This window comes from Mixophyes fleayi, chromosome 5, assembly GCF_038048845.1.
Source record: "Mixophyes fleayi isolate aMixFle1 chromosome 5, aMixFle1.hap1, whole genome shotgun sequence".
Lineage (NCBI taxonomy): Eukaryota > Metazoa > Chordata > Amphibia > Anura > Limnodynastidae > Mixophyes > Mixophyes fleayi.
Window position 1 is genome coordinate 201,986,698 of NC_134406.1, and position 20,375 is coordinate 202,007,072.

General features: G+C 37.9%; 1 protein-coding gene across 1 annotated transcript in view; it reads right to left on the bottom strand.

The window, feature by feature from the left end:
* Nucleotides 1-20,375, bottom strand: part of CEP192 (centrosomal protein 192) — a 198,562-nt gene that overhangs the window by 99,105 nt on the left and 79,082 nt on the right. The window contains exons 22-26 of the mRNA XM_075214402.1: nt 15,853-16,213; nt 14,590-14,742; nt 10,093-10,157; nt 6,503-6,712; nt 5,148-5,277 (exon numbers count right to left, since the gene is read on the bottom strand). Of these exons, the coding sequence (XP_075070503.1) occupies nt 5,148-5,277; nt 6,503-6,712; nt 10,093-10,157; nt 14,590-14,742; nt 15,853-16,213 (919 nt within the window). The remainder of the gene's footprint in view (nt 1-5,147; nt 5,278-6,502; nt 6,713-10,092; nt 10,158-14,589; nt 14,743-15,852; nt 16,214-20,375) is intronic.

A 20,375-nucleotide genomic window follows, 5' to 3' on the forward strand; every position in this document is an offset into this window, starting at 1 on the left:
GGACCAGCTGACATCAGGTCAGTGATTCTCTTGTTAACACAGGTGAGAGTGGGAGGTGAAGAATTTTGGAGCATGGCCTGGTGTCAAGAAGGCCTGCAAAGAAGCCACTTCTCTCCAGGAAAAACATCAGGAACTGACTGATATTCTGCAAAAGGTACAGGGATTGGACTGCTGAGCACTGGAGTAAAGCTATTCTCTCTGATGAATCCCCTTTCAGATTGTTTGGGGCATCTGGAAAAACGCTTGTCCGGAGAACGAAAGATGAGTGGTACCATCAGTCAGACCATCAGTCCTGTGTCATGCCAACAGTAAAAAATCTTGAGACCATTCATGTGTGGGGTTGCTTCTCAGCCAAAGGAGTGGGCTCACTCCCAATTTTGCCTAACACAGCCATGAATAAAGAATGGTACCAAACCATCCTCCAAGAGCAACTTCTCCCAACCATCCAAGAACAGTTTGGTGACGAACAATGCCAGCATGATGGAGTACCTTGCCATAAGACAAAAGTGACTCATGGATCAAAACATTGAAATTTTGGGTTCATAGCCAGGAAATTCCCCAGAACTTAATCCCATTGAGAACTTGTGGTTAATCCTCTAAAGGCGGGTGGACCAACAAAAACCCACAAATTCTGACAAACTCCAAGCACTGATTAGGCAACAATGGGTGGCCATCAGTCAGTATGTGGCCCAGAAGTTGATTGACAGCATGCCAGGGCGAATTGCAGAGGTCTTCAAAAAGAAGGGTCAACAATGCAAATATTGACTCTTTCCATAAACTTAATGTAATTGTCAATAAAAGCCTTCAAAATTTATGAAATGCTTGTAATTTTACTTCAAAATACCATAGCAACATCTGACAAAAAGGTCTAAAAACACTGAAGCACCAAACTTTGTGAAAACCAATACTTGTGTCATACTCAAAACTTTTGGCCATGACTGTAAAGAAAGCAGGAGCCACAGGTGGTGAACAACGAATAATAACAGGTAGGAGAGAGAAGGATTGTCTGACACCTGTCCGGAATCTGGTGGAGCAGTCCCGATTTGGGCAACTGCCTTGCTTAGTCAGGATTTGGTCCGACTACAATGACAAGGAGATATGTCCCACTTCACACTGTACTGTTCGTGAAGGCAGAGCTACGAGCACCTAACTGTAGTGCACACAGTTTTGCCTTTGTATTTGTCTAAAATAAGATTATGTGCACCAGGCCCCCCAGAGCCTTAATCCAGCTCTGCTCACCGGTACATGGATTACATTTGAGCTCCATTTCAGCCAATTTAGTATTAGCACATTGGCGGTTCTCAAATGTAGTTAGTGAGTGAGAACTACAATTGAAAAGCACTGTAACCTCAGTACTGATACTAAAATGAACGAGACTGAACTGCTGCGCATGCCCAGTGGCAGCAGCTCCTCCTACCTAATTGGGCCTTTTTCAGATCTGAAATCTGAAGAACAGGACAGACCGATGTAAGGACCACTAAAATTTGGTGCATCCCACCTGCCAGTATTGTTAATTTTAAGTATGTTTCCTCTGTTTTTAATTGCTTAAGTACATTTAATTTGTATGCAGGCATATATGCACAGGCACAAACTGGCTATTGCTGGAAACTTTTTCATTCAAAATTGCATTTCTAAAATAACATTTAGTTGGTCTAATCCAGGTTTAAAAACAGTCCAGACCTAAAGTACCAGAAGATTAAGAATTGAAAATATACTTTAAATCTAGAACAAATGTAATAGAGACCTTTAATATTGTAATTAAAATATGCAGAACAGGTGTCAAAGAACCCATTGTAGTCAACATAAAAAGTATTTAACCAATGCTTTTGCTTATTAAGCCAGGGCAACTTTCATGCTGCAGGCCTAAGTATAATTATTTTAATGTCTAGATTGATGACATTTCTTGCAGATTTATGTATAAAAGGACACAGACACAGTGTACATGTCGACTATTAAAAAGTATGAAGATAGCATGCAAATATGCTGCTGGCATATGGTTATTTTTAAAGTTTATTTTCAATAAGGCTGTGTGTTTATGGATGGAAAGGATTTATGGATGTGCAAGCTTGACTGTAGAGTCCCAGTAAATGATATTTTATATCTGCAATTTTATTTACATAGAGTATATGTAAATAAACTTGTAGTTATAAAATGTGGTGCAGGTAAAGGGGGATAAACAACAAATGAGGAATATATAATATATACACATACTCCTTAACATCCCATATATTCTTTAACAGAAAAGTCACTGAGAGGCAATGGGGACAGACAGAGGCAAAGAAGCAGGGCAACCAATTGGCAGACAGAGTATGAGGTTCAGGGGTGTTATGGACTGAAAATTGAAAATAGATCCAAATCAACAGGGAAAGACAGTGATCTAAGAGAGGTAAGAGAACAAGGAAATAGCAGGAAATTAGTTCTATTAGGGGACGTGGACCAGATCAGCCTGAATCCAGCTTCAGCACAGTCTGAGAATCAGGAGGTCACAGATTTTTGTCTAGTACAGGTAGGAATAATACATTTCTCCATTTTTTACACCTAACTGCATAATTCACTTTAAATGAGTAATGTGTATGTAGCTTTATGATTTGAGCACACAATCAACACCCTCTTTGAAGCGCTACATTGTATTAGGTGGGCCCAAATCATTGGTTTCCCCGATGGGCCCTTCATGCCCCAGTCTGAGATAGATAGCTGTCCACTGACAAAGAACAGATGCAAAAAGACTGAGTAAATGGGGCTGGAGATAGACTTTCCCGAAGGGTGAATTTCCTGGATTTTTTATATTTAACACCCAACTTGAACTAAATGTATCAAGAAAGAAAATAACAATGTATTTTATATTTAATAAAGTGGTCAACAACAGTCAATGTTCTTTTGTTAAGGGTTATTTGAAAACAGTGTTTGCAATTTAATTTTCCTTTTATTTGTAATAGCAGACCCATTCTACTGGAACCACTGGGGTGGCAAAGTCTATAGGTTTCAATCTTGTTCATTAACTTGGGCCCTAGAGCCCATATGGAGGCTGAGTGCAGGGCTGGTAGTATCTGGAAGAGGGAGGAGATGTACAAAAAAATTTTGTGCCCCCTCACCATAGTAGCAATGGTGCACTCTGAGGACCGAATGCTCGTGTTCTCCCTATTATAGTGAAAACTAGCTGTCTAGTGTGGAGGCTTGTAGATGAATAGGAAAAGAAGCATGCATGTGATTTGTGGGAAGAGGCATACCTAGTGCAGTATCTATGTTCTAGGCCAGTGTTAACGAACCTGTGAAACTCCAAGTGTTGTGAAACTACAAGCTGCACAACACCTGGAGTGTCACAGGTTAGCCAACACTGGTCTAGGTAAAAGTAACTACCACTTAGTTTTCTGCTATTTGACAATGTTTTTTTCTGCAAGTTACTGACTGTTGCCTCAATTCAGACCACAGATTACGATTCATTCATTTAAAACAAAAGGTTTTTAAAATTTGTCAGCAGCATCTGTCAGTGTGAAATGTGGTCCTTTACTGCAAGCTTATATTTACAATTATGCAAAAGCAAACTATGCTGTAAGACTTTATATTGGAAGAAGGACTTACCAATGGTTTAAATTAAATGTGGGGAAATCATACTGCATGGGTTATGTAATGGGCAGCAGAATCGCCCAGAGTCAAGATAATTTGACAGTTGCTACATCTGTGGTTAGCATTTTTGCCTCACAGTGCTGGGCTCATTAGTTCAATTCCCGACCAGGGACTTTCTATGTAAAGTTTGTATGTCCTCCCTGTGCTTCAGGTTCCTCCCACACTACAAAAACATACTGATAGGTTGTGTTTGTATGTTAGGGAATTTAGATTGAACTTCAATAGGGAAAGGACTGATGTGAATGACAAATCAGCTGTTTACTGCGCAAGTGGTTGTGCTATATAAACAAAAGATAATTAAAAGGCTGAGCAAGTATGAAAAGATTTGCAGTAGGGACACTAAAGTAGAAATACGTTTTTAATTAAACCTAATTAAAAGAAAAAAGTTCTAAATAGGTACCAGAATCCAAACTTAAAGTGCCTTTAAAGTGAGGGGAGCTAAACACTGGCTTAATATTGGAGTGTTATGCACAGCCGAAGGACCTCTCACTCCAACTCCTCTCCAGTCTGTATGTTTCCTGCAAAGCAAGAGCCACGTCTGCTTATTCTGTCTACTCTCTCACCACTGTGGGCTTTTCTTATGCACACGACTACTTTAATGGAATTACATCATTAACTATAGTCACCCACCGTATATGTAGAAGAGTTTTTATATATAACCATATCTTCAGACTTTTTCAATAATAGATAACGCTATGTAGTTCACAAACAAATCAGAAAGTTACCAGTACTTTATTGTACAAAATATGCCCTTCAGCAGCTACAAAATTGATGCATTATAAAAATATATACTGAACCAAGATGTTACACAGTGCTTTACAAAGAATAATCAATCACATCTGTCCCTGTCCAGTGAAGCTTACAGTATAAACACTACCACACAAACACACTAGAGACAATTTAGTAACAAGCCATCTAACCTACCAATATGTTTTTAGTCTGTGGGAGGAAACTAAAAGACTTGGAGGAACCCAGCCAAACTCCACAGATAATGCATTGGTTGTAATAAAACCCATGGCCTCTGTACTGCAAGGCAGCAATGTTAATCACTGTGCTGCTTGCATCTTATTCATGATATATTTCAAACAGACATAGTTTTATATGTATTGCCAACAGGATTGCATTAAACATTTAACAGGCAAAGCACAATACACTACTTTTTACATCTTGTAATTAATCTATCCAAAAATCCTACATATGTAGAACTTTTCAAGTAAAAAAAAGGACAATAGTATATAACACAATGTTTTGTTAAAGAGTTATCACTCAAAGCACAAATAGTTTATAGAGAAAACATCTTAATTACTACACTAGGGCATGTGATAAACGTGGATTAAAATTTGCATGTAAGTAAAATTATATTTGAAGAGCTCTTTGTTCCTTTTTTGTTAACCAAAAAAAAGCTTTTTGGCTAATGTTTGCCAACTTAAAATGGAACAAAGTAATGTACAAAATAGAACATAAAAATGTATCTACAAAACAAATAAAAGTAACAAAGTAAACTGCAAAAAAATATTCCATACCTGGCGTTAAGGTATTGTCACAGAACTTTATGGTGTCATCATGTTCAGAGTTTTTAGAAGTATCAGACTCTTTCAGTAATACAATAGGTTCTTGCTTTTCTGGTGAAATGATATGATAACCAAAAGAGGGCTGTGTAAAGTTAAAAGAAGAGAAACACGCAAATAAATTACATAGAACAAACACTTTGATGGGAAAATAAGATTCATCATATGCCTTAACTTTGGCAGAGGGGCAGTTGTGTTCCAAAACTGCGCAGCCCTGTATACTTTTATTTTCGGAGTATTTATGTCACTTGTGAAACTGACAACTAGGATAGTGTACCACAAAGGAATGTATTACTGTCAGTTATGGTAAAAGATGCAGATATTTGGAGCTCCACAAAAGTAACCGTATCCGTTTCAAAACAGAATGTGTGTACTGCAAGGAACAATATATCCATAGAGCAATATAAAAGCTTTTTTATTTAATATGGTCATGGAATGCCACAGAGCACTGAAATTTGTTTATATTTTGCAGACTGTGGCACATCATACCTATTATTTTAAACCCCTTCTGCCTGTCAGCAGGAATTGAAGAGGAGCTATGTCCCTAGCTTCAATACTCTCGATGTACGAGGGATTATCAGCATTGCAATCAAAATGGTCCATTTTAGTATGCTAGAAAGTAGGGGTCCCAAACATTGAATTTCTGCCCTACTGCTAACTTGGGGGTCAGAGGTTATTACAATAAAAAAAAAAATCAATAGTTACCTTTTTAAAAGTATCAGAAATAATATTGTAAATATCCTAAAAATGAACAGCTGCAGTATGAAGTCACAAAAAACAATAAATTGACGAATGCAACCTCTTGCAAGTCTTAAGGTTTATAGAGCTCTACAATTTCTACAAATAACTTGTGAATTGCACAATGAAACTATGGCAAAAAGGTATACTTCTGGGCAAACACCTAACTTTTAAACTTAAGGAAAACAAAAAAAAATCTCTGAATTCCCCATAAGGTTAATCTTCACACAACAATTTTGCAAAAACAGACGTTTAAACCCACAACTGAAAATGTGTTTGCTTGGAGAGAGAGTGACTATGTAGCATTTTTTTTTTGTTTCAGGCTTCAGTTTATTGGTGTGCACTTAGAAACAAACAATCAAACCTTTAGTTGATTTGAAAAATTTTATAATTTACCATGAGATGTATTGATGAAAGCAGATGATCATGTGGTTTCTTAAATATCTATAGAATGAGCCAATATAATTCTTTACACTTTTATAGAAAAACTTTCTCTTTGTTGTTGATTTACAAGTTATGGGTCAAGACAACTGTTTTATCAAGAATATAAAACTCAACAGTATTGTACTAACCCGTTTTACATCCTGTCCTCCGCCAAGACACCCTAGTGCTTCTGATCTTTGACCAAAGAACTCCCCTAAGGAGAGGCGCAAGTAGCTTACATCTTCTTGGCATAAATCAGACAGCTGAGATGCTTTCAGTAACACGTTACTACTGATTGGTAGCTTCCATGATGTGTCACCCATGTTGAGAGAGATGTTCTCTAAATCCATTTTTTCCTCCTTAAAAAAACCAAAACCCATGAAATAAACACTGTTTTAACAAACTATTGTCTTTTCCTAATAATCATATAATTACTTCAGCAGATCTTAAGATGATGCAATAACTCAAAATGTCCTTAAGATCAATCGTGTCTTCACAAATGTCAAAGCTTGTAAAAATTGTACAACACAAATAGTCTGCTCACATATGAGGATGGATATAAGGTATGTTCAGCATCACTTTAAGCCCCAAAGCATTCATTCTTAATAAAAAAAAAAATGGGGTGTAAATGTAACTTGGAAACCACCTAAGACAGAAAATATGATAATGGAGAATTGTAGGACAGAACTCACAGCTACAAAGCCCTCCCTGCTGTTGAGATAGTTCACACAAAAACAGTTTTTCCTGCAAGAAATTTCAATTTCACCGACTCTAAGAGTTCAAAGGAGTATTGATGTAATGCCGACCACACTAAATTAAAATCCCAAGGAGCTCAATTTAGGACTGCATGGAGGCTTTAACATGCACCATTGCTTGCAAAAATAAGAGACAGAATTATGGTCTCAAGAACCACAAAGATGATACAGGAATAGGGATAGGCGTCACAGATTTGTGGTCAATAAAAGAAAAAAGAAAAACAACTCTTGCTCTCTGTAATGCCATGTATGTTTGTTCTTTTATGTCACTTCTAAAGCTTGTACAAATAAAGGGGCATATTCAATTGTCCGAAAGTCCTGCGGCATTAAAACTATTACAGTTAATACGGTAATTTGTAGCTGGATTTCAGCTCGCGGCTCAGGGAGCTGCGAGCTGAAATTCAGCGAGTAAATTACCGTATTAACTTTTCCCGCGCACGATTACCGTAATAATGGTAGTCCTGCGCGGACCGCGAGATTTTCAGTGTTTCCGCTGACAATTGAATATGCCCTAAAGAGTTTAAAAAAAAACTTTTGCAGAAACACACCACTTTGTTCAGGTCAGAGCTAGTACTATCAACAGAATGCCTTGCTATCAGCCTGAAGACTCTGGGAAGAAGAGCAGTAAAATAAGATAGATAATTAAGAAGAACCATTACATCACCTGGAAAGGATCCTGGAGGCAGACAACAAGGAGGTTTGTAATTTAGGCTTGAGGTCATAAAAGTATATTTCTGCCTTTATTACTTATGAGCAGCTATAAGAAACCTGGATGCAAAGGCCACTTTGTGTCCCCTTTGGCTGGTCAGCTCTGTGACAAACACAATGGGGATGTCCCTATTTAACCTATTATCATAGAGGGAAAGGGGTGGCTATTACACAACTACCACCTGCAACACTTTCCTGTCACACCATGCCCTAATGAGGGAAGCATCATTGCATTCCCCAGAAAGAAAGGAATAGAGAAAAGTTAGAAGCTTAACTCCCAAGATCCTGACTGCCTTGTCAAAAGTACTTCAAACACTGAGGTCTCTGGCTGGAGAAGAGAGTCAAGCAGGAATAGGAGAGGTATGTTGCTTTTGAAACTGTTCTGTTTCCTCTGAGTGGTGTTTACTCCACTGGGAAAGTGCCTCCCCTTGAAGCAGAAAATATGGTAGGCACAATGTAAAATACACGGTAATTTGTTTCCCAAACAGGGATTAAAAACACTTTATGGCCGTGGAGAGAGACACAAAAGGGTTGGTGGTAAAACTAGTAAGTTAACATATCTTCGATTTCATTACTCTTTCACCATGATCCATGTAACATAATTCTTCAAGGAATACTTCTTCAAGGCTATGAATACAACCCCAGAAATATACTCTATACTTCTGCGAATCACAGGCGTACCAAATAAGCACATTTTTTTAATGAACTGTTACAGTATCCAGGAGTTTGCAGTGTTAAAAGCATTAAGTTTTACCTTTTAATTAAATAGCATAACTGCAAAGGGTATCATTGGCATTTGCGTACAATCCCATAATAATGTGAAAGGACCACCACACATTTGAGTAGCAAATTCTGTTCTAAACAATTTTAAATGTTTGCAGAGTAGGTCAGACAAATAATGTGTGTGCAAACAGCAAATGAAGCATGAAAACAAATTGAGACAATGGTGCGGTCTACTTTTTAATCCCTATAACAAAGAAAGGGGTGCAAGATAAAGTAGACTTATAATCATTAGGAAGACCACAATTCTGTTTTCACAACATTAAAATAAGTGACTGTTAAATACAAGTCAACTTTTGTAATTTTTTGTCAATATATTTTATCTAATTGCCAAAAAGAATTACTCTTTAAACTACCAACATTCCTGCTGAAAGTCACCACACCCTTATTTACATTCAAAAAGGAAACAATACTGAATGAGCTTTAAAGCTCTCTCTCTCTCTCTAGTGAAATGCCTCAGATAGGTAAGTAAAGAAAAAAAAGTTTTTTATATTTTATTGGATGCATGCTACAGATTTATTTTTGGAACTAACCAACCTTAACATCTAAAACCTAAATAAAATACATAAAGGGGGGAATTCAATTTACCGCGAGATTTATTTATTTTTTTAACACCGTGTTAAGTCATTTTAACACTTTTTTTTTTTATCATTTTCGAGCGGGTTAACATTACCCACGATTCAATTACATTTTTAACGCTACGTTTTTTTTTCATGAAACGGTCCTCTCGCGCGCCAGTAGACGGTCTATTGAAAGTATAGGGTGGAAGCCTCGTTAAAAGCTATTCAATTGTTTAACGCGGTGTGCTAAACAGGCCAATATGCTGTTTTATCTCGCACCTCTTTGGGGTGTGATAAAACTAAAAAACCTATGAAAACTATTTGAAATCATGTAATAATGAAAAAATTTAAAAAGAAACTATGTTTAGCAGTAATCCCTAACATGTAAAAGTTGATATTCTTGTGGAAAAAATGAAAAATATAAAAAATAATAACTAATATATTTATGTATGTTTCTGGTACAAATATGTATGTACGAATGTGTTTTGACATGGTATAGATGATTCTATAGTAAAGAATAATTAAGTAAAAAAATATGCTAAAGAAAGTACTGTAGTGTAGATATCATCAACTAGAACGGTTGTGTAATGCAATCTAATGTATGAAAATGTATGCCAATTTTTATTTTGTGTTATACATGACCGCTTTAAAATTCCCCTGCACGCCCCTTAAAACTCGCAAACACAATGATTAATGCGTGGGGGTAGCGTTCCCTCTTTTTCAATTGAATTGCACGAGTTTTCACGCTGCGTTAACTAAAAACAGTCGCTATAGCAGTTAAAAACTTGCGTGTGATTTTTTTTATTATTTTTTTTTTTTTTAATGCTGCGGGGAAAAAAAGAAAATCCCGCGATCAATTGAGTACCCCCCAAAGACTGCAATAATGTGAATTTTAATTCTTCTTTTTTTTTTTTCTTTTTTAATGTGCACGTTTACCTGAATAAATCTATGTTCTTTTTCAAATTCTTCCTGGTCTTCATCAAGCATAGCTATGGCATTAGCTGTTAAAGAAAAAAAAATGATACATTAAAACATAGAATGGATTATAAGTCCTTCCATAATATCCATTTACAAGATAGCTGTTTTTTTCCCACTCCCCACTTTACTAGCTAGCATATGCCTCTGCGAGGCTAAATATATTTACATTTGAAAACAGTTTCTTCCAATTAAATACATCAGCCACTCCACGATCTGTAAATAACTTCTGAAGACAAAAAGCCTTCTTTTGGATCAGACTGCTTACACAGACAGACACGGGATATTTATCCCTATTTGGACACTGGTAAAGCGTAAAGTAAATGGGTCCTTTAATGTGGCTCTGGCAACATTTTGAACATGAGGGAATAGATTTATGGTTAAATATATTTCCATACTGTTTCAGTATAAGAGATATGGTTATACAGAAAATGAAATGGTTGGAAGTAACAGTTTTGTTGTTTAGCAATTCAGTTTTCTTTCGTGTAACACGAAGCATAAAAGGTGAAGTAGCAATAGTTGTAGATAATAATAGTTATAGAGTTCAATATTGTAGCAAATGTTATTGTGCTTAAGTAGTAATGCAGTTTAAGTTATTGAAATTAGTAATACTTTAGGAGCTTGATTGTGCCACTACAATAGACCTTCATGCCCCTGCTGGGCATGAAGATGTTATGGAGATGTGGCTTAAGATAGAAAAGGCTCTTCTAAATTCAGTTTTGTTATTTAATATGGAAGCAAGGTGATATTTACAAAGAATGCGGTGTTGTTAAGTTCACTATTAATATTGGCAAACACTGGTTGTTTATTTTGATACAGCCTGCATTCACCTTGCTAACATGTGCTCCCCCCCCCCCCCCCCAAAAGATCTGAACTATTTATGTTAAAGAAAGAGATCATTGCATTAGATTGCACTAAGGAGGTATCATTTTAAAATCACTTATTTTATATCTATATAAAAAAAAATAGTTCAGTTGTCTTTCCAAATAATTCAGGGAAATATAATCTTATTCACTATATATTTATATTTTTATAAGTGATTAGAAAAAATGAGTGTTTAAAAATTGGCTGCAGTCTCTGAAGTTTATAAACTTTCTTATGTCTGATATTGAGTTGCAATATGGGTACTTCGCATCTAATATTGCTTACGGAATAATACTTTATATTTGTCAAGAACATCCACTATTTGAATCCCAGCGATATATACGCATAAGGTTTCACAAATTAGCAAATTATTTAAGAAATTTGACAGTCCTATTGTTTGTTTATAGCCTCTTGTCTGGATGTTACACTAAAACTATATGCGTACGGTCACTGAGTAGTTTTTAAATTATCTATAGTGCATGACTGACTAGTCATATCTGTGTATCTTTCATACATGAGCAATATGATTAGGTTTAACTAGTGTCTGGATTCTTAATTCCCTAAATATGGCTAGATTTGAGATTCCACTATTAAGATTTTTTGTCCCTCTAGATTTGGTCCATATGGTAAGAAACCACATTTATTATAGAACACGTCTTAATTGTACTGTGTATGCTTCACAGGTATTGCTTGCGTTAAATAGTTAGCTACATTTATCAAATGAGGGAAATTACAGAACAATGCTCTCTATTATAGTACTTAGCGTTGTAGTGTAATTAAAGTATTCGTAATTTACAATTTGAAAACTTGCCTTCAACATTATTAACTTAAAATTACATATAGTCAGGGTGCAGCCACAATTCCATTATTGTAACTATTTATGTGGTCCCTTTGATTCTCCTGCTGTGTTTGACAGGTGACTCCTTATGTTTATATAGGTGCTACCTCAGTATTTAACAATCAGGATGGATATTTCTCTCTCGTTGAAAAACAACATTAAATAACGTAGTTGTCATATATATATATATATATATATATATATATATATATATATATATATATATATATACACACACACATACATATATATATATATATATATCTCTCTTTTGCATCATTGATTTACTCTATAACGCCTGTGTATCAAGCATAATGGGTTCTATCTTACAAAATATTTATTGCAAATATTATTTTAGGTTTTGCTTTATTGATAATCATTGCTGTATCCTGCATTGGACTCTATTCTTTATTGGTATTTGTTTACGTTTATTTTAGACACTTTTGTTGTTCTGTTACCACACTATCACTAGTAAGTTTCACAAGTCTGTTGCTAAACAAAAGCCAGTGCAGACAGGGTATTTTTGGGATTAATGCCTGTCAAGTTTTGAATCAGGATACTCTGCACACCACTACTGAAATTAGCTGAAGATCAAGCAGCTAGTCTGGGGGAATCAAGGACGATGGATGGATGGTTGGTGGATGGATGAATATCTCCCAAGTAAGAAAATGCATCCAATATATTTAAGGAAAGTTGTGGAAGGCTTAGAACAGGGGAGTGTTATCTTGACACTTCCAGAAGAGGTTCTACCCAAGAGAAAGGCTTTTCACCAAAACAGTGCCAAAGACTGGACTGAGCACTGAAATAGGTGTATAATAGGCTCTTTAGAAGTTTGTCCAAAGTCTTCTCCAAGAGGTCTGCATCCGAAGTATCTTTCATCAAGATCAAAAGGTTCCACAGCTCGAGAGTACACAACGCTAAATCACCCTGGGGAAAAGGGTGTAGGGCCCCAAAACACCATGAGGTGCAAAACATTAAGCTGATCTGAAGATACAAACTCATTGAAATGGAAAAAGTGGGCAACATGGTCACTTTCTTCAAAGAAAGCTTACAGGATGACCTTGTTTTTAGAACATGTATACAGTTCCATGCAAAATTTGGGCACTGTGGCAGGAGTGAAAGTTAAACAGAGTTTCATGTGTGTTGAGAATTGCACACATTCTATTTGAAGAGAAGCATCTTCACTGCTACACTGCACTCCATGTGCTATATACCTGCTAGACACAGTGAACTGCTGTTCAGAGAAGGCATATTAGAAATAAGTATTATTATTGGCTGAGCACTGAAATTCTTATTGTGCCATTCAGGATGGTTGGTCATACTTTTCCCACAGTAAAATAACGAACATGCATATAGTGTACATGAGCCCTTTTCTTCTTTATAAAAACCTTCTGTGAACATGTTAGGGGGAATTCAATTCCAGGAAAACTTCAATTGGGACCTTAAGGGTACCCAACAAAAATCAACAATGTATTGGGTACCATAATACCTGGAAAACTGGCGCATCTGAACCTGCTGAATGAATCTCCCCGTGTGCCCGTGCTGCCATCATGTGAAAAAGCTCTTCATATGCAGAATCGGATATCAAAATGGGGGCGGGTGAATTTTGATACTGCTGGATACTATTCTTGTGTGATAAAAATTTTTACTTGGTTCTGGGTACAAAATTTATCTAATTTGCTGTGTTGTGTGGTCTTATTTTTTTCAGAGATTTTTCTGAGGTACAACAAAGCAACCTGACCCAGGTACCTCTTGTCAAAACCTGCATATTTTACAGATTCTCTAAGCGAAATGAAGTTAACAAGCCATTCTGCAGGTCATAGAAGGTTTAAGTCCCAAAGATCATGAAAAAAAAAAAAAAAAAAAGGTTGGATATTTTAGCAAGACATCAGAATTAGAAAAACTCAAAAATCAACCATGACGTTCCAAAATGAACAAAAGTTTATTTTGGAATGGTCTTCCCAAACCTCAATTTTGATTATTATTGAGAATACATGGGGAGACTTAAATACATGTTTAAACTAGAAGAGAAAGAAAAAAAATTCCAAAAGCAAGAACTGAAAGACTCATGGCAGCACAGTGGCTCAGTGGTTAGCACTTCTGCCTTACAGCACTGGGGTCATGAGTTCAATTCCCGTCCATAGCCTTATCTGTGTGGAGTTTGTATGTTCTCCCTGTGTTTGCGTGGGTTTCCTCCCACACTCCAAAAACATACTGGTAGGTTAATTGGCTGCTATCAAAATTGACCCTAGTCTGTCTGTGGGTGTGTGTGTATGTATGTTAGGGAATTTAGACTGTAAGCTCCAATAGGACAGGGACTGATGTGAGTGAGTTCTCTGTACAGCGCTGCGGAATTAGTGGCGCTATATAAATAAATGGTGATGATGATGGCTGCAAGAAACATGTGCAAGCTTTATTTCTGCCAAAGGTGTTACTAACGAGGTGCCCAATCTTTGGCATGTGTCACATTCAATTGTTTTTTTTGTTTGTTTTTCCCCCCCCACTGTGTTATATTCAGCAAATGAGTATTAAGTGTATTGAAATTAGCAGAAAGGTTTAAGGGTTTAGCCTGCTGAGGTTGTGGTAACCTATTTTTACTTAGATATTTAATGGAACATACAGGTTGTATGCAAAAAAATGTTGGCAAACACTGTCACACACAGAAAATTTTAAGACATATACAATAGACAGCAAGACTAGTAGAATGCCTTACAACAATGCACAAATATTTTAAGTTTGTATTTTTCATTACTTACTTCCAACAACAAAGTCTTCATTATTAAGCAGGTCATTAACTTCTCCAGAGAAACTTACACCTTTTTCATTTTCAAATGATTTATAGTATGCAAGATCAGTGACCCACTTGCCATCTTCATTTTGGTAAACCACACTATGTGGTGTACTTCCCACTGTAATAATAAAGAACAAATTACCTGAAGTAAATCAGAAAACAAAATTAAAGTCATCAACATTCAAATTACTACAAACTGGTATGTTCAGAGGTTCCATATAGTTGCCTTTCTGGAGAATCACAAATTATATAGCATATCCTCAAATCATTGTTGTACTTCTATGGACCAATAATGTAAATTGTATTAATTGGTTTAAATGTTTAGTTGCTGGGACCATTTATCTATAATGTCTTCTTTTAGGTCTTTCAAAGTGAATTTGTTTTTCCTTTCTTTAAGCTTAAAACTATGGCCAAATCATTAGGATCTGACATTGGCACAGCTAGTGAGGTCCGATGACTAATAATGCATTACGCAACTGCATATTCCACCAGACTGGATCAATCTCTAAACAATCTTGACTAAATATTACTTGGGATCTGTGGTCTTTTTGGGCCAACCCACTCTGATTTGCAGACAGTTAGATTTAAAACAATGTCAGTAGGTGCATTTGAACTTGTCAAGTCAATCTCGTCAATTAAGCCACTTTAAGATGTAACATACTTTAAAACATTTGAGTAGTTGAACCTGATCTACAAGACAATTCTACTATAAAGGGTCATTGTGTTTCTACACATAACCTCAATGGAATGGAGATACATGTGGCCAAATAGCAGAAGATGGTAGAATAGTAGAACATATTCTTGGCTTTATCAAGCAATACAATTTGATAACACCTCATCTAAAAAGATTGGAGCACACTTATGTCATTCAGCAAGTAATACAATATAAACATACATATCGATTAAGGCCGTGTACACACTGTCACCAAAATACATCCATGGTGCATTGTACACATGGTGTTTACAACTAACTATGGATGCTCAGAAGATTAGGGAGCAGAAAGGGTTTTAGCAAATGCTTAATATGCACACACAGTAAGTGCTATGAACGCAAGGCAGACAAACTAGGTTCAGCTTCCTCCTGCACTAGCCACAATTAAGAAAAGAACACTGCCTTATATTATTAAAATAAACTGACCGGAAAAAAAGCACAGAAGTTACAAGTTATTTATTCATAGCTTAATCTAAGTCTAATTGAATTTATTATGAACCTTAACATGGAATTTACCGTTTTCCCTGCCATCATGAATAAAGCTCCACTGAAAGAATTGAGATTGATCAGACTGCCAGATATCTGACGAGTCATGAGTACCCCTTTGGTTTTTCAAACACGAAGGTGATAGATATGCATCTGCTAATCTGTTTACAGCTCCTCTGTCAACTGTGTCCGCATCAGTAGTTGCCATAACCCCAGACACAGGATATTTGTCATCATTCACAACACCTCCAAAACTGGATGAAAACATCTGTGACAAGTGGACACTCCTCTTGGAACCAGACTGATTAATTGGTGTTCTGCCCTCCTGGAAGTAAAGGGAGTCCAGTTTCTGTGTCACATCGCCATTTGAATAATCCAGTGTAGAAGAACCCTAGAATTAAAAATCAAATTGAATATACGAATGTCAATTTTTACAGATGCACAATTCACACACATTTTCCAGCCATATGTAATATATATTTGGATATTTGATAATGGTTTCTGCACTGAATCTTTAAAAAACACAATCACACTGAGCTTTAGAGAGTCAGTGAAAGATGTCAATAATTTTGAAGTGTTTACACTACCCTACAAATAATTTTAAAAGTTCATTTCCATTTCAAGCTGGGTACAATTGCTGGTGGCATCTAGTGGCCAGCCCCAGTAATAGTTTGAGCGCTCTAGGTTTAAAGAAAAAATGAAATTTAGCCAGATAGGAGAATATAAAAAAAAAAGAAGATTGGGTGTAGAGGAGCTGAACTCTCTCAGAGATGAGCCACACTTCTACTTTCAAGGATCTTTCAAACACAAATCAATGAAGGTTTTAATGCTTGAATAGTTCCTGGTTGGTCTAGGCCTGCCCACTTTAAACTATTTCACACATTGACATGAAAAATGGTTGAAATAAAAGCAGTTGGTTGTATAAAGATTCCAAGTCCATTTGAGAAGAACCTCACTGCTCTATGCTGTTGAAGAATCCTGCTCAAACGCTGTGACCTGTTGCTTGCCTCCATTCACTTTCTGCACATGATACTTATCGTACCGAACACATTTTTGTGAAAGCACGGCTGCATAAGAACCTAAGTAAATAGGTCACCACCTCACAGCAGATCAACACATTTGCCTCCTGAAATATTCTGTGGTTTTGTAAACATTTTGGGGCATATTCAATTGACGGCAGGATCGCCGAAAATCCCGCGCACTAAAAATATTACAGTTAATACGGTAATCCTGCGCGTAAAAACCGTTAATACGGTAATTTACTCGCTGGATTTCAGCTCGCAGCTCCGGGAGCTGAAATTCAGCGAGATATTACCCTACTAACTGTAATATTTTTAGAGAGCGGGATTTTCGGCAATCCCGCAGTCAATTGAATATGCCCCTTTGACTATTTCATTAACTACAGGTTTTTCTAACCCTTCCCACTTAAATTGTGAACAAAATAAAAAAACAGGAGGTAAAGCGTGAAAACCAAAAGGAGCTCAGACTCTAGCAAAATGTACAATACACTAGGTGCTTACACTCTACTGACACATGCTTAAAATGCCAAGGGAATATGGCTAGTTAGCTAGGAATTTTTTTTTCAAATTGTGCACTGTAATGGTTAAAGCACTTGTCAATTTGAAAACTTGTTTCCCCTGAACAGCAGGGAAAAAAAGCAAAAGATCAGGCATATCCACGCAGCAAAATAAGATTTTTATACTTGCGTAAAATCTGTTTCTCTTAGTCAATTGGGGGAAACAGAGGACTTTGGGGGGTTGGGTACGCATTTGCGGTCCTTAGCAGACTGACACTTACTTTAACGACCAAAAATGACCGAAGGTTACTTGGGAGACATTAAAAAAAACAGATTGACCTGAATAATGACAACTGAACTATTAACATTGTTGTGCAAAATCCTGAGCACAAGTAATGACAGCACAGGGTTTTTAAAGTCATATAAAATGGCAACCGCCACTGTTAAAGCAGCAAAGCCGGCTGTCATCTAAGGTAAGTGTTACGGTGGTATACATAGAGTTAGGGCTAGTGGTGACGAACATTTTATATGATGTAAAAACTCTGTGCAGTCATTATTTGGCCACGGAGCAGAAGAGGTGAACCTTGTGATTCAACAGAGACGCCATCATGTCGATGTCAGGCTGATCCCAGCTGTCCACCAACTGGTGAAACACCTCCGGATGGAGGGACCATTAACCTGGATGCAGAGTCTGCATGCTTAGGAAATCAGCTTCCCAATTTTCTACACTTAAAAAGAAGGCCATGAGAGTCTGAATGTGAGCTTTGGCCACTGAAAAATTTTGTGCGTCTCTCACATTGCTGAAGGACTCTTAGTGCCACCGTGGTGATTGAGGTATGACACTGCGGTGGCACTGTCAGACTGAATCATCACCGCCCTTCCTTGCAGCAAATGTTGCGCACTTATACGAGCATGGAATACTGTCCTTCAGAATCCAGAGACCCTGAAAACAAGCATGAAAACAGATGGCCCCCTTCAACCCCGAAAGCTGGCATCAAGTGTAATCCAGGTCCAATCCCAGATCGAGAACAGACAACCCCTGCAGAAATTTTGTTTCTGCAACTACAAAAGAAGCGACTGACGCACACAAGGCGACACGCGGAATACCTGGCCAGACAGATTTAGATGGGATTTGTCCCATTTTTACAGAAGTTCCAACTGGAACACCTGTGCATGAACATAAGCAGACTGGACCGCCTCAAAAGTCGAAACCATCTTGCCCAGAGATAAGAACACCCGTTGTTATAAGGTGTCGAATACATGTCCCAAAAAGATCATCTGCTGGGATGGGATTAATTTAGGCTTTTTAAAGTTGAGAATCCAACCGTGGGATTCTAGAGTCTGTATCATTACTTGGATATGAGACCGAAGTACCTCCAGAGAAACTGCTTTCAAAAGATTGTCCAGGTAAGGCATGACTGTAATCCCCCTGAACCTCAACACAGCAGCCATGACCGCCATGATCTTAGTGAAGACCTGTGGGGCAGTGGCCAGACCGAAGGGAGAGCCTGAAGCTGAAAGTGCTCTGACCAAACCGCAAACCTGAGCACAGACTATGACCATCCCAGATGGGAAACAAGCAGATAACATCCTTGATGTCCAGAGCCACCATGAACTCCCCATGTTCCATGCCGTGAATCACTGACCACAAAGACTCCATCTTGAATTTGGTGACCCTGACCTGAGTGTTCAAAGATTTCAGATTCAGAATGGGTCTGAATGAGCCATCTTGTTCTGGCACCAGAAAAATGTTGGAATAAACCCCAGTTTTGCGATTCCCGCACCTCTCGCATAGCCAGCTGCTTTCGTGCACATGCAGGAAGCCCTGTGGTAAAGAACCGCCTGGGAGAATAACCAAGCAGATCGATTTTGTACCACCGGTTCATAATTCCCCATACCCAGGAATCCGTGGTAGACTGAAACCACTGACCCCAGAATAGACTAAGACATGCTTCCACCACAGGTGAATGTATGTGGAAGGGCAAAATTCCCATCAAAGGACTGCTTTTTTGCCAACGCGGAGCAGACCAGGCCTGACGCCCAGGCTGAAGACCACCCATGGGAGTGGAAGACTGATCTCTGGAGGATTGGCCTGAGGAATACTGACCGTGAAACTTGCCTGAAGACCAAAACCTGAACATCCTTTGTTTGGGAGCATTGACAGGAAGAAAAGTGCTCTTTCCTCCCGTCGCTTGACTGACAATGGAGTCAAGCTGAGGACCAAACAAAACACCCCCAAAAAAGGGAATATCTCAAGAGCCTTTTTTCGACTCAATATCATTCTCCCAGGACTTAAAGCCAGAGAATCAGACGAGCTGAAACCACAGAGGCAGATATTCGCGCCTCTATCAGTCCCGCATCCAGAGCCTCCTACACTAAAAAATCCGTAGCCCTACGAATTAGTTACACCAAAGGAAACCATTCAAAAGACGGTCTTCCCTGCCAACAAACTTTCTTTCTACAACTTTGTTGAACCACGCCAACATGGGACTTACAGTCTGTACAGTAAGTAAGAGTGGCTGCATTGCGAAGAGGGAAGGAAGTAACCTTGGTCAAACTGGCAACTGGAGCATTCACACGTGAACACACCTCCCATTTTGCAAGTACCTTAGGAGGAAAGATATAACATAACTGCAGCCAACAAGACACCTAGAACTTCCGATTTGGGGAAGCCCAAGGTTTAGCCAACACATCTTCCAATGAAGAAGAAGCGGGAAAATAAAGATTGATTTATCTGCTGCGCAATGAGAAGGCTCCGCAGCGACAGCAGCTTCTGGAATCTCAAGTACACAACTCACAGCCTGTATTAATTCCTCCACACTGATGTTCAGGATGAACCTCCTCCACCACAGAGGGAGCATTCATGTCAGAACCCATCTTTTTTAATTCGCCTTTCTCCTGGGAGGAAAGGTCAGAATCTGACTCATTTCCCTATAGGCGTGCCGCCACCTGCTTGAGCGAGGACTACGGTGTAGCAGATTGCAACATCCGCTACAAAGAGGATGGAACCCTGTACTGAGGATGCAAGCCCTTGTAC